The sequence below is a fragment of the Bufo bufo genome, chromosome 7 (assembly GCF_905171765.1).
Source record: "Bufo bufo chromosome 7, aBufBuf1.1, whole genome shotgun sequence".
NCBI classification, from domain to species: domain Eukaryota; kingdom Metazoa; phylum Chordata; class Amphibia; order Anura; family Bufonidae; genus Bufo; species Bufo bufo.
Window position 1 is genome coordinate 143,330,574 of NC_053395.1, and position 16,839 is coordinate 143,347,412.

A 16,839-nucleotide genomic window follows, 5' to 3' on the forward strand; every position below is an offset into this window, starting at 1 on the left:
AAAAAGCGGTTTATATCTCCTATATCACAAAATGTGTCCAAGGGGACGTCTCATGGTGAAAGGTGCCCGACTGCAGCCATGTCGTTTGGGTGCCCAGCGCCGCCTTCTGAGCTGAAATCTCCGCCCTCCCTTTCATGCGATCCGCCTACCTTACGTCATCACTGCCTCTCTAACCACCGCTCGCTTCATCCAGATCCCGCGAGCTTTGAACCAGGCTGTAGGAGGTTGGATGGCTGGGATGGGCTGTAATAGGGCAGTCAATGGAGGTTCGAGCGAAGTACGCCGGCCGACGCATGCGCGCTTTGCTATACGAGGCCGCTGCCAGTAGTCCGCACGGGCGCATCAGGATATAACTAGTGCGCACGCGCGGGATCTGGATGAAGCGAGCGGTGGTTAGAGAGGCAGTGATGACGTGAGGTAGGCGGATCGCATGAAAGGGAGGGCGGCGATTTCAGCTCAGAAGGCGGCGCTGGGCACCTAAACGACATGGCTGCAGCCGGGCACCTTTCACCATGAGACGTCCCCTTGGACACATTTTGAAGTGATTGACAGGTGATATAAACCGCTTTTTTATGAATATAGAGCCACAGGGGCATTTGATAAACTCACTTTAGAAATCTGTGTTTTACAAGGGACATCGCCATATGTTTAGCTTATAGGGCTCATTTCTGATGACAGAATCCCTTTAAAGTGACACTGGTCAGATTTGCAAAAAATGGCCAAGTCCCTAAGGTAAAATAGGGCTGAGTCCTTAAGGGGTTAAGTATGGAGATTGCCATCGCCTACAACAATCTCCAGTACAATGACCCACATTTACCAATGCTGTCTAATATTCAGACAGAGTAGACTTCCAGCGAGCAGTCTGCATCAAATTTATCACAGTCTGGCGCAGTTTGACTACTGACATGAAGTTGGAAACTTTTCTGTAACTTACACCAATTTATGGTTAGTGCCGCTAATATGGCGTATTTTAAAAAGTGTCTACATTGATTTATACCAAAACGAAGTGGTAACTTATGTTTGAATTGTGGTGCAACAATGACACTAAGTGTGCCCCCAATGGACAATTTAAAGGAAGACAGTTCATCTATCAGTATAGTCTTTGGAGTGAAACCAGAGTACATGGAAGAAACATATACAAACATAGGAAGAACATACAAAGTCTATGCAGATATACAAACATAGAAAGAACTGCAAATCTATGCAGATGGTGCACGTTGATTTGAACCCAGGACCCGAGCACTGCAACACAGCAGCGTTAACCAATGAGCCACAATGCCTTATAGCCATTTTATAAGCTATACTCAAGGAAGCAGTCAATACACTCAGGACTCTAAGAATTAAAATGTACAAAATATTGCAAATAGAAACCACTGAACTGTGGTTCACTGTCTAAAATGGGGCAAAATAAAATCATCTTAGTAATATAACACTATTATGGTCCAGTACAGAAAGGAGCTTAATGATGTGGGGGAGACTTACTTATACTAATACTTCGTCTAATCTAAAAGTGGAAAGTCATAGGCTACTTTCACACTAGCGTTATTCTTTTTCGGTATTGAAATTCTGTAAAGGGTCTCAATACCGGGAAAAAACGCATCAGTTTTGTCCTAATGCATTCTGAATGGAAAGCAATCCATTCAGTGTGCATCAGGATGTCTTCCGTTCCGTCCCTTGTACGGTATTTGACCGGACAAAATACTGCAGCATGCTGCAGTCTTTTTTCCAGCCAAAATCCCGGAACAATACCACACTTGCTGGATCCGGCATTAATTTTGATAGAGATGTTTTAATCCGGTTTTCTGGTCTGTGCATGCGCTGGGACATAGGAGGAGCTATTTTTGCTTTTGATCTTTAAATACCAGATCCAGTATTCTGGATGATACCAGATAAGACTGATCCGGTAATTCACTGGATCCGTCTAACGAATTTGGAAAAAAAGGCTTTCCATTTGTACACGGCTTGCCGGATCCGGCAGGCAGTTACGTTGCCATAAATGCCTGCCGGAATCAAAAAACACTAGTGTGAAAGTACCCTTAGAATGTGCCAGATTTATCACATTGTCTGATGCTGGATAATAAATCTGGTGCACCTTTAGACTGTATACTTTTGGTGCATCTTAAGCCCACCGCTTTCCCAGCAGGTCACACTCCTTTTAGTGGGTCACATCTCTTTCTCATATACGGTAAGTTACAAAGGGGCTCTACATTTTTTGGGGAGTGCAAAATGGGCCTGAATTCTGATTGGTAAATCTCATCCGCTGTGTTTTTATTGAATTCATACAGTATACAGGGGGCTCTTAAGCCTCCTCTAAGGGAGGCTGCTGGAAGAGAGAAAGCAGCCACTAAGGCTAATATTCCTGATCCAATGGAAGTCTACGCAGATTTCTTGTACGCGAAAGACTAACATGTTTTGGATAAACAACATTTGTAAGACTACAGAAATAAAATTGCCTCAAATTTACAAAAGGAACCATAGACCCTAACTTGCCATCTAGCTTGCATCTCTATTACTTTTTCATTTTCGACAAATGTTATTTTCATTATCCTTTACTAATTTGTAGACATTACCCAGTGACAGCATGCCTGACTCCAATATGTTCCCTGCATGGAATGGCAGTCACCACAACAGAAGGAATAGGAAATTCAGTCACAAGGCTGCATCCAGTCCAGGTAACCTTGGCCACTGTTGGCCCTGTGATGTACAGTATGTTAGAATGTTATGATAACTAGAGGACGCTGATTTTGGCATAGCTAAGCAACCCTGAATTGGACCTTGGAGCTACCGTAGAGCAAATCTGGACAACATACACTCACTCAGAGATAGCCAAGTACAGTGCTCTGCTATTTCCGGCAATTCTATAAAGAATCAATGGAGCGGCAGGGTGCATGTTCGACCTGCTGCTCCATCAGATCAGAGGAATGGGACCCCTGTTGGGTGGGAGTTCCAGCAGTCAGAACCCCAGCAAGCAGTTAGTTATCCCCTATCCTGTGGATATGCAAACTTGGCCTAATACCTTTAATGCTCTTGTTGTTTTGCAATTTATGCCACGGCTATGTTCACATCGCTGTAGTGAACTATTTTTTGCGTGTGCCAGAATAGTGTTCTTCACAATGCCAAGTATACATCACTGTCACCTATTTTTTCCTGTATAGAAAAGATTGTGGCGTATACACTTATGAGTGTGCAATGTTGACTTGTGAAGCCAACTTGGTTTACAAGCTTTAAACTGCAAGCAGGGGTGCACCACCAATGAGGCCAGGTGAGGCGATCGCCTCAGGCAGCACCAGGAAGGGGCAAGAGGGGGAGCAGCAGAAGGGCCATAGGCAATGAGTGCTTTCATTGTGAAAAAGGGTTAGGTTAAGAAATTGGCATGGGGGGGCACTATTTCAGTTTTCGTCTCAGGCAGCAGAAAGGCTAGGTGCACCCTTGACTGCAAGGCTAGGCAGATCCTGTACTCCATTGAGATTATTAATGATCCATTACATTGCTTTCCAGTGCTGCCACTAACATCTGGATTTATCTTCACTCTTTAGGAGAGGTTAGCTAAAGCTCATGGTTCACAGTGTGGGTTCTGTAGTCCTGGGATGGTGATGTCCATGTATTCTTTATTGAGAAATAATCCAGAGCCCACCATTCAAGAGATCATGGCTTACTTATCTGGTAGGTAGTCCAGAGCCCACCATTAAAGAGATTATGATTTACCTGCCTGGTAAGTAGTATAATTTAAACTTATTATATAGCCTCATTTAATACCATTGAAGCCATTGTTCTTTAATGTGGCGCTTTAATTTAGTGATAGAGGTTGTCAAGAAGCTGAAATATGAAATAAGCAGAGGAATGAAGGATCTGCAGTGTTAAAATCCAGCATGCCTCATTCTTTCAGACCGTCAGGCTGCTTGCATACTCATTAGATCATTGGTCAATCTCACCAAATTGGTAGATTCAGCTGACTTATATGGATGGTCAGCTTTAAAGCATACAAAGCTACTCCATGTGATGCTTAGATGGTGGCATTTTACATTTGAGCCTCAGAAACGCCAAGCTTCCTTTAAGGAGATAAGCTACAAGTTTAGCTCCTATGGAAGGAACATCATATCCATATGTACTATTGATGTGTTACATTCTGACATGAAGCAAACAGTAGTGCTACCTTTGGAGAATGCAGTACACTTGTTGCATTGAGTCCTCTGCTTACCATTCTATATATGAATATCACATATGAACATCTAAACATGGTCTATAATTATTTCTCTTGCCATAGGAAACCTGTGTAGGTGCACTGGATACAGGCCCATTTTGGCTGGTTTTAGGACATTTGATAAGGTTAGTGGACTGATATATTACAGTATGTATGCTTTAGTTTCCAGTACCTCTTCATCTCTGCTTAATGGACTGTGTTTTTTTTTTTCAGAAGTGCTGTAAAAGTGATGAAGAAAATATGCTGCCTGAGATGACGGTATAGTATAGCGCTTTCTTTTTTTTTCTCTTTTCGGGTAGCCTTTTACCCTTTTAGCAATGCAATTTAAATGTAATTTTTTTTGTAGTAATCTAAATATGTGATTCTCTCAATTCTAGAATCGTATTTATTCTGCCATTTAGACTCTTCCAGCCTTCCAACTGGATTAATACTTGGCTGAGTCTCTTAGTTTTGCTGCAATGCACTAGCCAGAAATGGCCTATGTATATATGACTGAAAGGGAAGTTATGAATTATTATTCACACAAAGTTAATTATCTTTTCATTAGTTCACTTTTTTATGGGGTGAGCAAGTTAGTTTGCATAAACCAATCCAGATGCATATTCACACATTGCACAGTAGACATTTTTGAAAAGGAAACCACTGTGAGAGGTTTTATTTTTGTTCTTTTTTAGATGGCAGTTCATAACAATGCGTAACAATTCGTTAATAAATGTAAAACTATAATAATTTACAATTTACATGTTTACATATTTGTTTAAACAGTCATCCAAACTCTTCAATGAGCAGGACCTTTTGCCACTGGATTCGACACAAGAACTTATCTTTCCACCTGAGCTGATGGTGAGTGCAAAATCCTGGCTTGCTCTAGTAATGCAGGAGAAAACACAGACCGTACTCCGCACTCACTCTTGAGGACTCTTTAAATGTTGTTAGTTGGCATTGCAGGCTGCACTCAACATATAAATAATAGCAAGCATCAAGTGCATGTGATAAACCTAAGGTACTACAGCTCCATAGGGGTATATCTGGGGGGTGTTTCAGTTTATGCCTTGAATACTGGGCACCAATAAGTGTCTCTACCTTTTTCAGGGTACTTGATTACAGGGGTAAGGCAGCACGGGTGCACACTTGCAGTCCAGAATAATTGAATTTATAAATATATTATATATCATTTTTTTTATTTTTTTAATTAATCTACCAAAATTCTGTGCTTACGAATTTCTTAGGCTTCTTTCACATATAAATTTTGTTTGCCTTTTTTAAGCCTGTAAAATGCCTGAAAAAACACCAGAAAAAAAACCAGCCTTAATATATCTTTATAGTGGTTTCAGCATCCTCTAGATAGATGTGGAAGAAGCAGGGGCATGTATGCCTATGTGTATCACAAAAATGACTTTGATATTTGAGGATGGCCATAGCAATTTTAGACCAGAACCATTTTTCTCTTTTGGTCTTTTTCTAGTGGTCATATTTTTTTTATTTTTTTGGTCAATTTAGCCGTATGAGGCTTTTTCAGACAAGTTGCACTGTATATAGGTGCCATTTTTTGGTACATATATAATAGCGTTTTATTTATATGGCACCTACAGTACATAAAACCAAAGCGTCATACAGCTACATTGACCAAAAAATAAAAACATTATAACCATGACCACCAGACCAAGGAGAAAAAATTGTTCTTTTCTTGAATGCACATGCATGGTATGTCTATTGAGGCAAAAGCAGCATTGAATGGACACCTCTAGTTCCACTTCTAGGAATAAAAGAGGATTGACAAATAAAATTCATTTAGATCCATCTGATTCTTTCAAAGAACGGAATAGAGTAGAGGATACCATAATGCTGCATGATATATATCAGCATCTACATAGAAGCTTTGAAAATCTTTGTGCTGGTCCGATTCTGAATTCTTCAATGTAATTTCTTCATTTGAAGTGATCATGCACTGTGTGTACTGAACATTTAAGGGCACAGAAGTGGATTTTCTCCCACGGCATATTTTTTTTAACGTCTGTTATCTGGTAAAGCAATCTAATTCTAGGAACACCCAGAAAGGTTCAGTACAGGGTGTGTTCTTATTTTAATTTAGTGCACTCATCAGGTTTGTCAACTTTCTTCTGTTGTTACAGTATGTCAATCTAGGGTGTGTGTCATCAGAAATTGACCTTTTTAAATCAAATTTTTATGTTAAACATATTTTTAAGAATTGTTGGTACTGTTGTTTTTAATTTTTCATGTCACTGTATAATAAAAAATCCAAAAATCCTGCAGTCTTTGCACTGGCCACCAAGGCTGTGTTCATGTTTTTGTCCCACGTTGTATGCATATGACATATACATTTAAACGAATGCCTCAGACAGATGCCATGGCGTGGCATCCATGACCTTAGGTTAAAGTTAAAAAAATAGCAACAAAAAAGTTTAACATATGTATTTTGCTGGACTCTGCAGGATGGAAAACAGTAGTATACTATGGTTTTACATTCCTTTTTTTCCCAACGTATATGTTAAACATTGGAAAAAATCTGATGATGTGAACAGTCCCTATCACCGCAGTGCCAAGGAGCCCAGGTTGGCCTGGGATAGCCGGCTTCCCCTTTCCATGGTTTTTTTCTTTTTTTTCTTTTGGGGCTCATTTCACTGTCAGGGCTAAAGAGGGCATAACAGCTGATGTACGAGGACAGAGAGTCTCCACCATTGGGATTCGTCTCAGGGCTTAGGGGCACGATAGGATGATACTTAGGGTAAGTTTTTTCCCTTCCCCAGTGACCCTGAGCTCGTTCCTCACTATATCTTGTAATTTACTTTGTATCTTTAAATGATTGATTGGCATTGTATCCTAATCATAGTTTGGGCATTAGGTTTTAAGAATTATCATTAAATATTGTAATTTTAAGGGTCTTTTCTTTTTTGTGGATTTACATTTTGATTTATTAAGACTCATCCATCCTTTTGAATACTCTATATATACATAAATGATGAACAATCCCTAAGCCTAATAATAGTCATCACTTCTTGGTCTGTACAGATCACTTTTCAGCAGTTATCTCATTATCATCACAGGAAGAATTAAAATGACAGATATCACCTACGTACAGATAAAGGAAGATTTAGGATATGCCAGTACCACCCGGGAGTGTCCAAATCCAACTGAGACCACCCACTTATGGATGGGACGTACATAAGATTCCATTTTCAGCCTGGAACAACCCAAAATATGCTCAGACTGTCTCTGAAAATTCACAATATCAGAGTTGCCAATTTTCAGAGACAGTCCCAGCATATTTTGGATTTGGACACTCCTAGGTGGGTCTGGCATGTCCCAAATTTACCAACTACAATCAGGGGTATAGCCATGGACCCTGGTGCAAGAGTTCAGCTTGTGCCCCCTTCCCTCAGAATGGAACCCCCCCCATGCCTAATTCTTGACCTAATCTCTTCACTCCAGCCAGAGGTGTAACTTGACCTGCATGTACTTTCTGTCTTTCTATAATACAGGTTTCTTCTTATGTGGCACAAGGGTCTTTGGGCTCCCTCATGCTCCTGGGCCCGATAGAGACTGCTACCTCTGCACCCCCTATAGCTACGCCCCGACTACAATATTAGTAAATATGTAATATTTGATGGCCACAGCTTACTTGTACTATGACCTCTACACAGGGCACAGAGCATGCCTAGAAAACTCTTCCATAGAAGTCAATGAGTTTCCCTCCTGACAATTTGTCTATGGTTCATGGTGGCTACGGTATAGCATATCTCTAAATGCTTTTAACAGCTCAGGAACGATGGCTGCCCCCATAATCACATTCAAGAAATAGAATTTAAAAAAATATACTATGAAAAAATAAAAACAAATTAGAAAAAATGATATATTTGATTTTAACTGGCAGAAGAAAATTGTAGGTGACATTCCCTTTAACATACCAAAAATATAGAGAAATTGTAAATTACTGTAAATATGAATAAAAAGATAAAGAATAGCTTTTCTGCTGATAAAATCTAATGCAAAGTATTTCTGCACAAGCTTAGGGGATGGTTAAACTAGTAATGCTTTCAATAATTACAATGATTTGAATTCTGTCTTAATCAGTTGATGCTCAATAACCCAAAGAAAATGATGACTTTTCATGGAGAGAGAATTACTTGGTATTCACCTTCAACACTTGGAGAACTTCTCGAATTAAAGAAGAAATTTCCTAAAGCTCCTCTTGTAGTTGGTAACACCACTGTTGGTAAGACGGGAGAATTACGGTGTATCTGTTATCATACAAAAATTTAAATGCTCACAGTCACAAAGCAAAGCACAGAAGCATTCAATATACAGTCATGGCCAAATGTTTTGAGAATGACACAAATATTAGTTTTCACAAAATTTGCTGCTAAACTGCTTTTAGATCTTTGTTTCAGTTGTTTCTGTGATGTAGTGAAATATAATTACACGCACTTCATACGTTTCAAAGGCTTTTATCGACAATTCCATGACATTTATGCAAAGAGTCAGTATTTGCAGTGTTGGCCCTTCTTTTTCAGGACCTCTGCAATTCGACTGGGCATGCTCTCAATCAACTTCTGGGCCAATTCCTGACTGATAGCAACCCATTCTTTCATAATCACTTCTTGGAGTTTGTCAGAATTAGTGGGTTTTTGTTTGTCCACCCGCCTCTTGAGGATCTGGGGAGTTTCCAGGCCATGGACCCAAAATGTCAACGTTTTGGTCCCCGAGCCACTTAGTTATCACTTTTGCCTTATGGCACGGTGCTCCATCGTGCTGGAAAATGCATTATTCTTCACCAAACTGTTGTTGGATTGTTGGAAGAAGTTGCTGTTGGAGGGTGTTTTGGTACCATTCTTTATTCATGGCTGTGTTTTTAGGCAAAATTGTGAGTGAGCTCACTCCCTTGGATGAGAAGCAACCCCACACATGAATGGTCTCAAGATGCTTTACTGTTGGCATGACACAGGACTGATGGTAGCGCTCACCTTTTCTTCTCCCGACAAGCCTTTTTCCAGATGCCCCAAACAATCGGAAAGAGGCTTCATCAGAGAATATGACTTTGCTCCAGTCCTCAGCAGTCCATTCACGAAACTTTCTGCAGAAGATCAATCTGTCCCTGATGTTTTTTTTGGAGAGAAGTGGCTTCTTTGCTGCCCTTCTTGACACCAGGCCATCTTCCAAAAGTCTTTTGCCTCACTGTGAGTGCAGATGTGCTCACACCTGCCTGCTGCCATTCCTGAGCAAGCTCTGCACTGGTGGCACTCCGATCCCGCAGCTGAATCCTCTTTAGGAGATGATCCTGGCGCTTTCTGGACTTTCTTGGACGCCCTGAAGCCTTCTTAACAAGAATTGAACCTCTTTCCTTGAAGTTCTTGATGATCCTATAAATTGTTGATTGAGGTGCAATCTTAGTAGCCACAATATCCTTGCCTGTGAAGCCATTTTTATGCAACGCAATGATGGCTGCACGCGTTTCTTTGCAGGTCACCATGGTTAACAATGAAAGAACAATGATTTCAAGCATCACCCTCCTTTTAACATGTCAAGTCTGCCATTTTAACCCAATCAGCCTGACATAATGATCTCCAGCCTTGTGCTCGTCAACATTCTCACCTGAGTTAACAAGACGATTACTGAAATGATCTCAGCAGGTCCTTTAATGACAGCAATGAAATGCAGTGGAAAGGGTTTTTTGGGATTAAGTTCATTTTCATGGCAAAGAAGGACTATGCAATTCATCTGATCACTCTTCATACCATTCTGGAGGATATGCAAATTGCTATTATAAAAACTTAAGCAGCAACTTTTCCAATTTCCAATATTTATGTAATTCTCAAAACTTTTGGCAACGACTGTACATCCATATGCAGTACAAAATTAAAATGGTGTTTTACAAATTACTGTTGTAATATTTAGCTACTTTTAGTATAAAGTATATATTCTCTATTACGATTACTATATTATTAGTATTATTAGTAAACTATTATGGTTTTAGTACTTGAAGATGTGGTAGTAAATTGTGGTCCAGCTGCTATAATCCCATTAGTAACCATTGGTTCTAGAAGTTAAAGAGGGCTTGTCCCCTCTCCTGACATGTCTATGTCAGTAACTACTTGCATTCCCCATGTAATAATCCAGAATGATCTTTTCTTACAACTATACGTTTATGCATGAACTGCCAACTGGGTGTAACCAGTTTGGTGTATGTCTCAGGACAATCTGCCACTATCAGCACTGATTGGAAAGTGTCTGGGAAGGTACACCCTCCAACTAGTAACAGCCAACTGGCAATTCATTAATAAACTTCTAGTAGGAATATTAGAGAACACAGAAACAGGAAAAAGGAGTCATTATAGCCAAAAATTCTAAAATACACAATTCTTTATTAACACAAAATTTTTATAAAAAGATTAAAAAGATTAATCACACCAACGAGAAAAATACAGCTACAGTGGGATGCAACCTTGTTAATCATCATGATTTTCCTGTATAAATCGTTGGTTGTTACGATAAAAAATGTCAGTTAAATATATCATATAGGAGACACACACAGTGATATTTGAGAAGTAAAATGAAGTTTATTGGATTTACAGAAAGTGTGCTATAATTGTTTAAACAAAATTAGGCAGATGCATAAATTTGGGCACTGTTGTCATTTTATTGATTCCAAAACCTTTAGAACTAATTATTGGAACTCAAATTGGCTTGGTAAGCTCAGTGACCCCTGACCTACATACACAGGTGAATCCAATTATAAGAAAGAGTATTTAAGGGGGTCAATTGTAAGTTTCCCTCATCTTTTAATTTTCTCTGAAGAGTAGCAACATGGGGGTCTCAAAACAACTCTCAAATGACCTGAAGACAAAGATTGTTCACCATCATGGTTTAGTGGAAGGATACAGAAAGCTGTCTCAGAGATTTCAGCTGTCTGTTTCCACAGTTAGGAACATATTGATGAAATGGAAGACCACAGGCTCAGTTCAAGTTAAGGCTTGAAGTGGCAGACCAAGAAAAATCTCGGATAGACAGAAGCGACGAATGGTGAGAACAGTCAGAGTCAACCCACAGACCAGCACCAAAGACCTACGACATCATCTTGCTGCAGATGGAGTCACTGTGCATCGTTCAACCATTCGGCGCACTTTACACAAGGAGATGCTGTATGCGAGAGTGATGCAGAGGAAGCCTTTTCTCCGCCCACAGCACAAAAAGTGCCGCTTGAGGTGGGCTAAAGCACATTTGGACAAGCCAGCTTCATTTTGGAATAAGGTGCTGTGGACTGATGAAACTAAAATTGAGTTATTTGGCCATAACAAGGGGCGTTATACATGGAGGAAAAAGAACACAGCATTCCAAGAAAAACACCTGCTACCTACAGTAAAATATGGTGGTGGTTCCATCATGCTGTGGGGCTGTGTGGCCAGTGCAGGGACTGGGAATCTTGTCAAAGTTGAGGGACGCATGGATTCCACTCAGTATCAGCAGATTCTGGAGACCAATGTCCAGGAATCAGTGACAAAGCTGAAGCTGCGCCGGGGCTGGATCTTTCAACAAGACAACGACCCTAAACTCTGCTCAAAATCTACTAAGGCATTTATGCAGAGGAACAAGTACAACGTTCTGGAATGGCCATCTCATTCCCCAGACCTGAATATAATTGCAAATCTGTGGTGTGACTTAAAGAGAGCTGTCCATGCTCGGAAGCCATCAAACCTGAATGAACTAAAGATGTTTTGTAAAGACGAATGGTCCAGAATACCTTCAACCAGAATCCAGACTCTCATTGGAACCTACAGGAAGCGTTTAGAGGCTGTAATTTCTGCAAAAGGAGGATCTACTAAATATTGATTTCATTTCTTTTTTGTAGTGCCCAAATTTATGCACCTGCCTAATTTTGTTTAAACAATTATAGCACACTTTCTGTAAATCCAATAAACTTCATTTCACTTCTCAAATATCACTGTGTGTGTCTCCTATATGATATATTTAACTGACATTTTTTATCGTAACAACCAACGATTTATACAGGAAAATCATGACGATTAACAAGGTTGCCCAAACTTTCGCATCCCTCTGTATCCCGAGAGCTAATTGCATGTGTAAATAATATACATTATATGGGAAAACAATATATGTAAAATACCTCCATATACAGTACAGACCAAAAGTTTGGACACACCTTCTCATTCAAAGAGTTTTCTTTATTTTCATGACTATGAAGGCATCAAAACTATGAATTAACACATGTGGAATTATATACATAACAAACAAGTGTGAAACAACAGAAAATATGTCATATTCTAGGTTCTTCAAAGTAGCCACCTTTTGCTTTGATTACTGCTTTGCACACTCTTGGCATTCTCTTGATGAGCTTCAAGAGGTAGTCCCCTGAAATGGTCTTCCAACAGTCTTGAAGGAGTTCCCAGAGATGCTTAGCACTTGTTGGCCCTTTTGCCTTCACTCTGCGGTCCAGCTCACTCTAAGCAATCTCGATTGGGTTCAGGTCCGGTGACTGTGGAGGCCAGGTCATCTGGCGCAGCACCCCATCACTCTCCTTCATGGTCAAATAGCCCTTACTTTCAAAGTTTTCCCAATTTTTCGGCTGACTGACTGACCTTCATTTCTTATAGTAATGATGATCCACCTGACTTCTCCTCAACGCAACTGATGGTCCCAACCCCATTTATAAGGCAAGAAATCCCACTTATTAAACCTGACTGGGCACACCTGTGAAGTGAAAACCATTTCAGGGGACTACCTCTTGAAGTTCATCAAGAGAATGCCAAGAGTGTTCAAAGCAGTAATCAAAGCAAAAGGTGGCTACTTTGAAGAACCTAGAATATGACATATTTTCAGTTGTTTCACACTTGTTTGTTATGTATATAATTCCACATGTGTTAATTCAAAGTTTTGATGCCTTCAGTGTGAATCTACAATTTTCATAGTCATGAAAATAAAGAAAACTCTTTGAATGAGAAGGTGTGTCCAAACATTTGGTCTGTACTGTATAATGATAGTATAGAAAGCAGATGTCCGTTAGTACAATGACAAAGAACTATAGTCTAGATATGTATAGATCCCAAGTATACGGAAACTATATGGATGTGTCTCAACAAAACATATTTGCAATATAAAGCAGATGCTGATAACAAAAGTAACTAACTGGAGACACACGTGCATTTCACCAGCACCTTCATCTGGGGGCCGCCATGTGAAGGTGCCGCTGAAACGAGCGTTGGGGTCTTGATACTATGGGTAGGTCATAGATGTGTATCTCTATATTACTTATGGGTTGATTTAATTGCCTCTCCTTATTTTATGTCTCTCCAGTTAGTTACATTTGTTATACTACAAACATATTTTGTTGAGATACATCCATATTGTTTCCGTATACTTGGGATCTATACATATCTAGACTATAGTTCTATGTCATTGTACTAACAACCATCTGCTTTCTATACTATTATTATATATGGAGGTATTTTACATATTCATTTACCCAGATAATGTATATTATTTACACATGCAATTAGCTCTCAGGATAGCCACATTTTTCTTGTTGGTGTGATTTATCTTTTTAATGTTTTTATCAAATTTTTGTGTAAAGGAAGAATTGTGTATTTTTGCATTTTTGGCTATATTGACTCCTTTTTTTCTGTTTAGTTTCAAAAGATATTTATTGGATTATAAAACAATGAACGACGGCAACATACTGCCAATGCACCCCACACAGGGGGGGAACATACACAAAAGATGAAAACAGGAAATAATAAACAACAAAGATCAGTACCAGTGATCTAATATCTAGTCAAATATACAGACCGCAATATAGTCAGACAAAGCAGATATATTATGACTTTGTATGATTTCAACACTTATTACAGCTGAACATAATAGTCTAAATCTGGAACGGCATAGTATGATATCCAGGGAGACCATATTTTTTCAAAGTACATTACTCTATCCATACGAATGGCTGTAAGTTTTTCATAGAGCATTATTTTATTGATCCGCCTAATGAAGCAGAGGGTTGATTGTCTCCACAGTTGTGCTATATGAATACGAGCTGCCATGAGGATCTTTTTTTCCGTTTAGGTGTTATTTAGCATACAAGTCAGCTCGTTATTTGAGGAAATTCAATCATGGGTATCCTGTCAAGGGGTATTATTTGGATTTTTTTTACCCACATCTGTGAAACTTCCTGATTATTAGGGATATTACAGCAATGCCATGACATAGAATCATAAGAATAAATGCTCTAGAATGGTCATTTATTATGGAATACAATTATTAACCAAATGACAGGTTCCCTTTAAGCTGGTGACAGGTTCTCTGTAATATGTAATATGATAATACCCTGTATACTCAAGTACATTGTTTGTTTTCCCAGGTAGGCAGATGAAGTTGGAGGGTGTTACTAATCCTGTAATCATCTCACCACTGAGAATCATAGAGTTACATGCTATTTCTACTAATGATCAAGGTGATTACATTTCTGTTATCTTTATTATTTTCAGTTATTTAGCAAACTTAGAAATGAATGATACAAATAAATAGGAGAAAATCTTTTCTTTCACTGTTTCCCAGTCTGCAGACACATGCCAGTGAGGAGCAGGGTGGGCATGGCTGAGCTCCTGGGGCACAGATTTCTTTGTGTATTTCCCAGTTTTAATTGTAAAATTAGATACAAAAGGGTCAAAGACAAAGAGGAGATGAACAAAGGGAAATACTGTTTTTAATACCTTTTTGTATTTTCTACTTTTAAGTACTACTTGAGTACCCGAGGAAAACAGTTTGGTTTCTAAATAACTTGGTCTGTTATCAGGAAATGAGTTGTACACCAGACACAATGCCTGGTAGAGCTTGCTTACCATAATATAATCATACCTCTTACTCCCCAATCTCATTCTGCATAGCTGAGAAAAAATGCTGCTAATCCATATGTTAATGACCTATTAAGTGCACTAAGGGTTGGCCTGAGTCACACAGTGCACCCTAGCTCCACCGCATTCCTTTGCCATCCTCTCCTTCTCATGGTCGATTGACAGGTCGATTGGCATCTTGCGCCTGCACATGCACAGAGGTTATAACAAATCGCACAAACATAAGATTCCAGGGCCAAGCAAGATGACGATGCAGAAGCCTTGCAGATAAAAGTGGCAGAGCTGGGTTGCACCTTGTGTCTTGAGACTGCCCTTAGTGCACTTATTTTTCTGATGACACAAGCCCATTAAAGATCTAAAATTCTTAAAGTTTTAATTTTCTTTTTACACCAGAAATAGCAGCACTCTGCATTGGCTGTGTCAGGTATACGAGTTCATTTCCATTTAAGTAAATGCAATACCAGGCAAAGACACAACCACTTTAATTATCAAATTACTTCTGGTCCTAGATGAAGCTGATCTGATTATCTGATTAGCTAAATATATTTGCTGTATGACTGGTAGATTCCCAAATCCATTTGACATTCTGCTTTTTTGAGAGAAAACAGATTTCCTTAGTTTCCAACTGGATTTGTTTCAAGTAAAAAAAAAATACATTAACTGGGGAATCAACAGAATATTTTCTTGGTGCCCTGTTATTCATCTTCTCAGCTGCCACTATCTGTGCTCCTCTTCTACCGTATAAGATAGCCTCACTTCTTTTAAGACTAGCTGATGCACACTGTGCTTTTGGTTGTCCAAGTCACTCCTTGCTGCCCTCTAATTGACCAATTGTGAACAGTGCTGGCCAAACCAAGAGCAGGTTGAACAAGCAGGAAGTGTCTTGGGCTACTGATGCATATCTGCACCTGAGAAAGTGAAAAGAAGAACGCCATGTAAGTGTTTTGTTCATTCCCCACTCAAAGGAAACGTGTCATCAGAAAATAACCTATTGTTTAAATCATGTTTTTAATGTTTAACATACACTGCTCAAAAAAATAAAGGGAACACAAAAATAACACATCCTAGATCTGAATTAATTAAATATTCTTCTGAAATACTTTGTTCTTTACATAGTTGAATGTGCTGACAACAAAATCACACAAAAATAAAAAAATGGAAATCATATTTTTCAACCCATGGAGGTCTGGATTTGGAGTCACACTCAAAATTAAAGTAGAAAAACACACTACAGGCTGATCCAACTTTGATATAATGTCCTTAAAACAAGTCAAAATGAGGCTCAGTAGTGTGTGTGGCCTCCACGTGCCTGTATGACCTCCCTACAACGCCTGTGTATGCTCCTGATGAGGTGGCGGACGGTCTCCTGAGGGATCTCCTCCCAGACCTGGACTAAAGCATCTGCCAACTCCTGGACAGTCTGTGGTGCAAGGTGACGTTGGTGGATAGAGGGAGACATGATGTCCCAGATGTGCTCAATTGGATTCAGGTCTGGGGAACGGGCGGGCCAGTCCATAGCATCAATGCCTTCGTCTTGCAGGAACTGCTGACACACTCCAGCCACATGAGGTCTAGCATTGTCTTGCATTAGGAGGAACCCAGGGCCAACCGCACCAGCATATGGTCTCACAAGGGGTCTGAGGATCTCATCTCGGTACCTAATGGCAGTCAGGCTACCTCTGGAGAGCACATGGAGGGCTGTGTGGCCCTCCAAAGAAATGCCACCCACACCATTACTGACCCAATGCCAAACCGGTC

General features: G+C 39.7%; 1 protein-coding gene across 1 annotated transcript in view; it reads left to right on the plus strand.

The window, feature by feature from the left end:
* Positions 1-16,839, plus strand: part of LOC121007369 (aldehyde oxidase 1-like) — a 226,651-nt gene that overhangs the window by 54,417 nt on the left and 155,395 nt on the right. Inside the window, exons 4-10 of the mRNA XM_040439251.1 lie at positions 2,564-2,672; positions 3,537-3,663; positions 4,265-4,326; positions 4,415-4,459; positions 4,967-5,044; positions 8,294-8,435; positions 14,589-14,681. Of these exons, the coding sequence (XP_040295185.1) occupies positions 2,564-2,672; positions 3,537-3,663; positions 4,265-4,326; positions 4,415-4,459; positions 4,967-5,044; positions 8,294-8,435; positions 14,589-14,681 (656 nt within the window). The remainder of the gene's footprint in view (positions 1-2,563; positions 2,673-3,536; positions 3,664-4,264; positions 4,327-4,414; positions 4,460-4,966; positions 5,045-8,293; positions 8,436-14,588; positions 14,682-16,839) is intronic.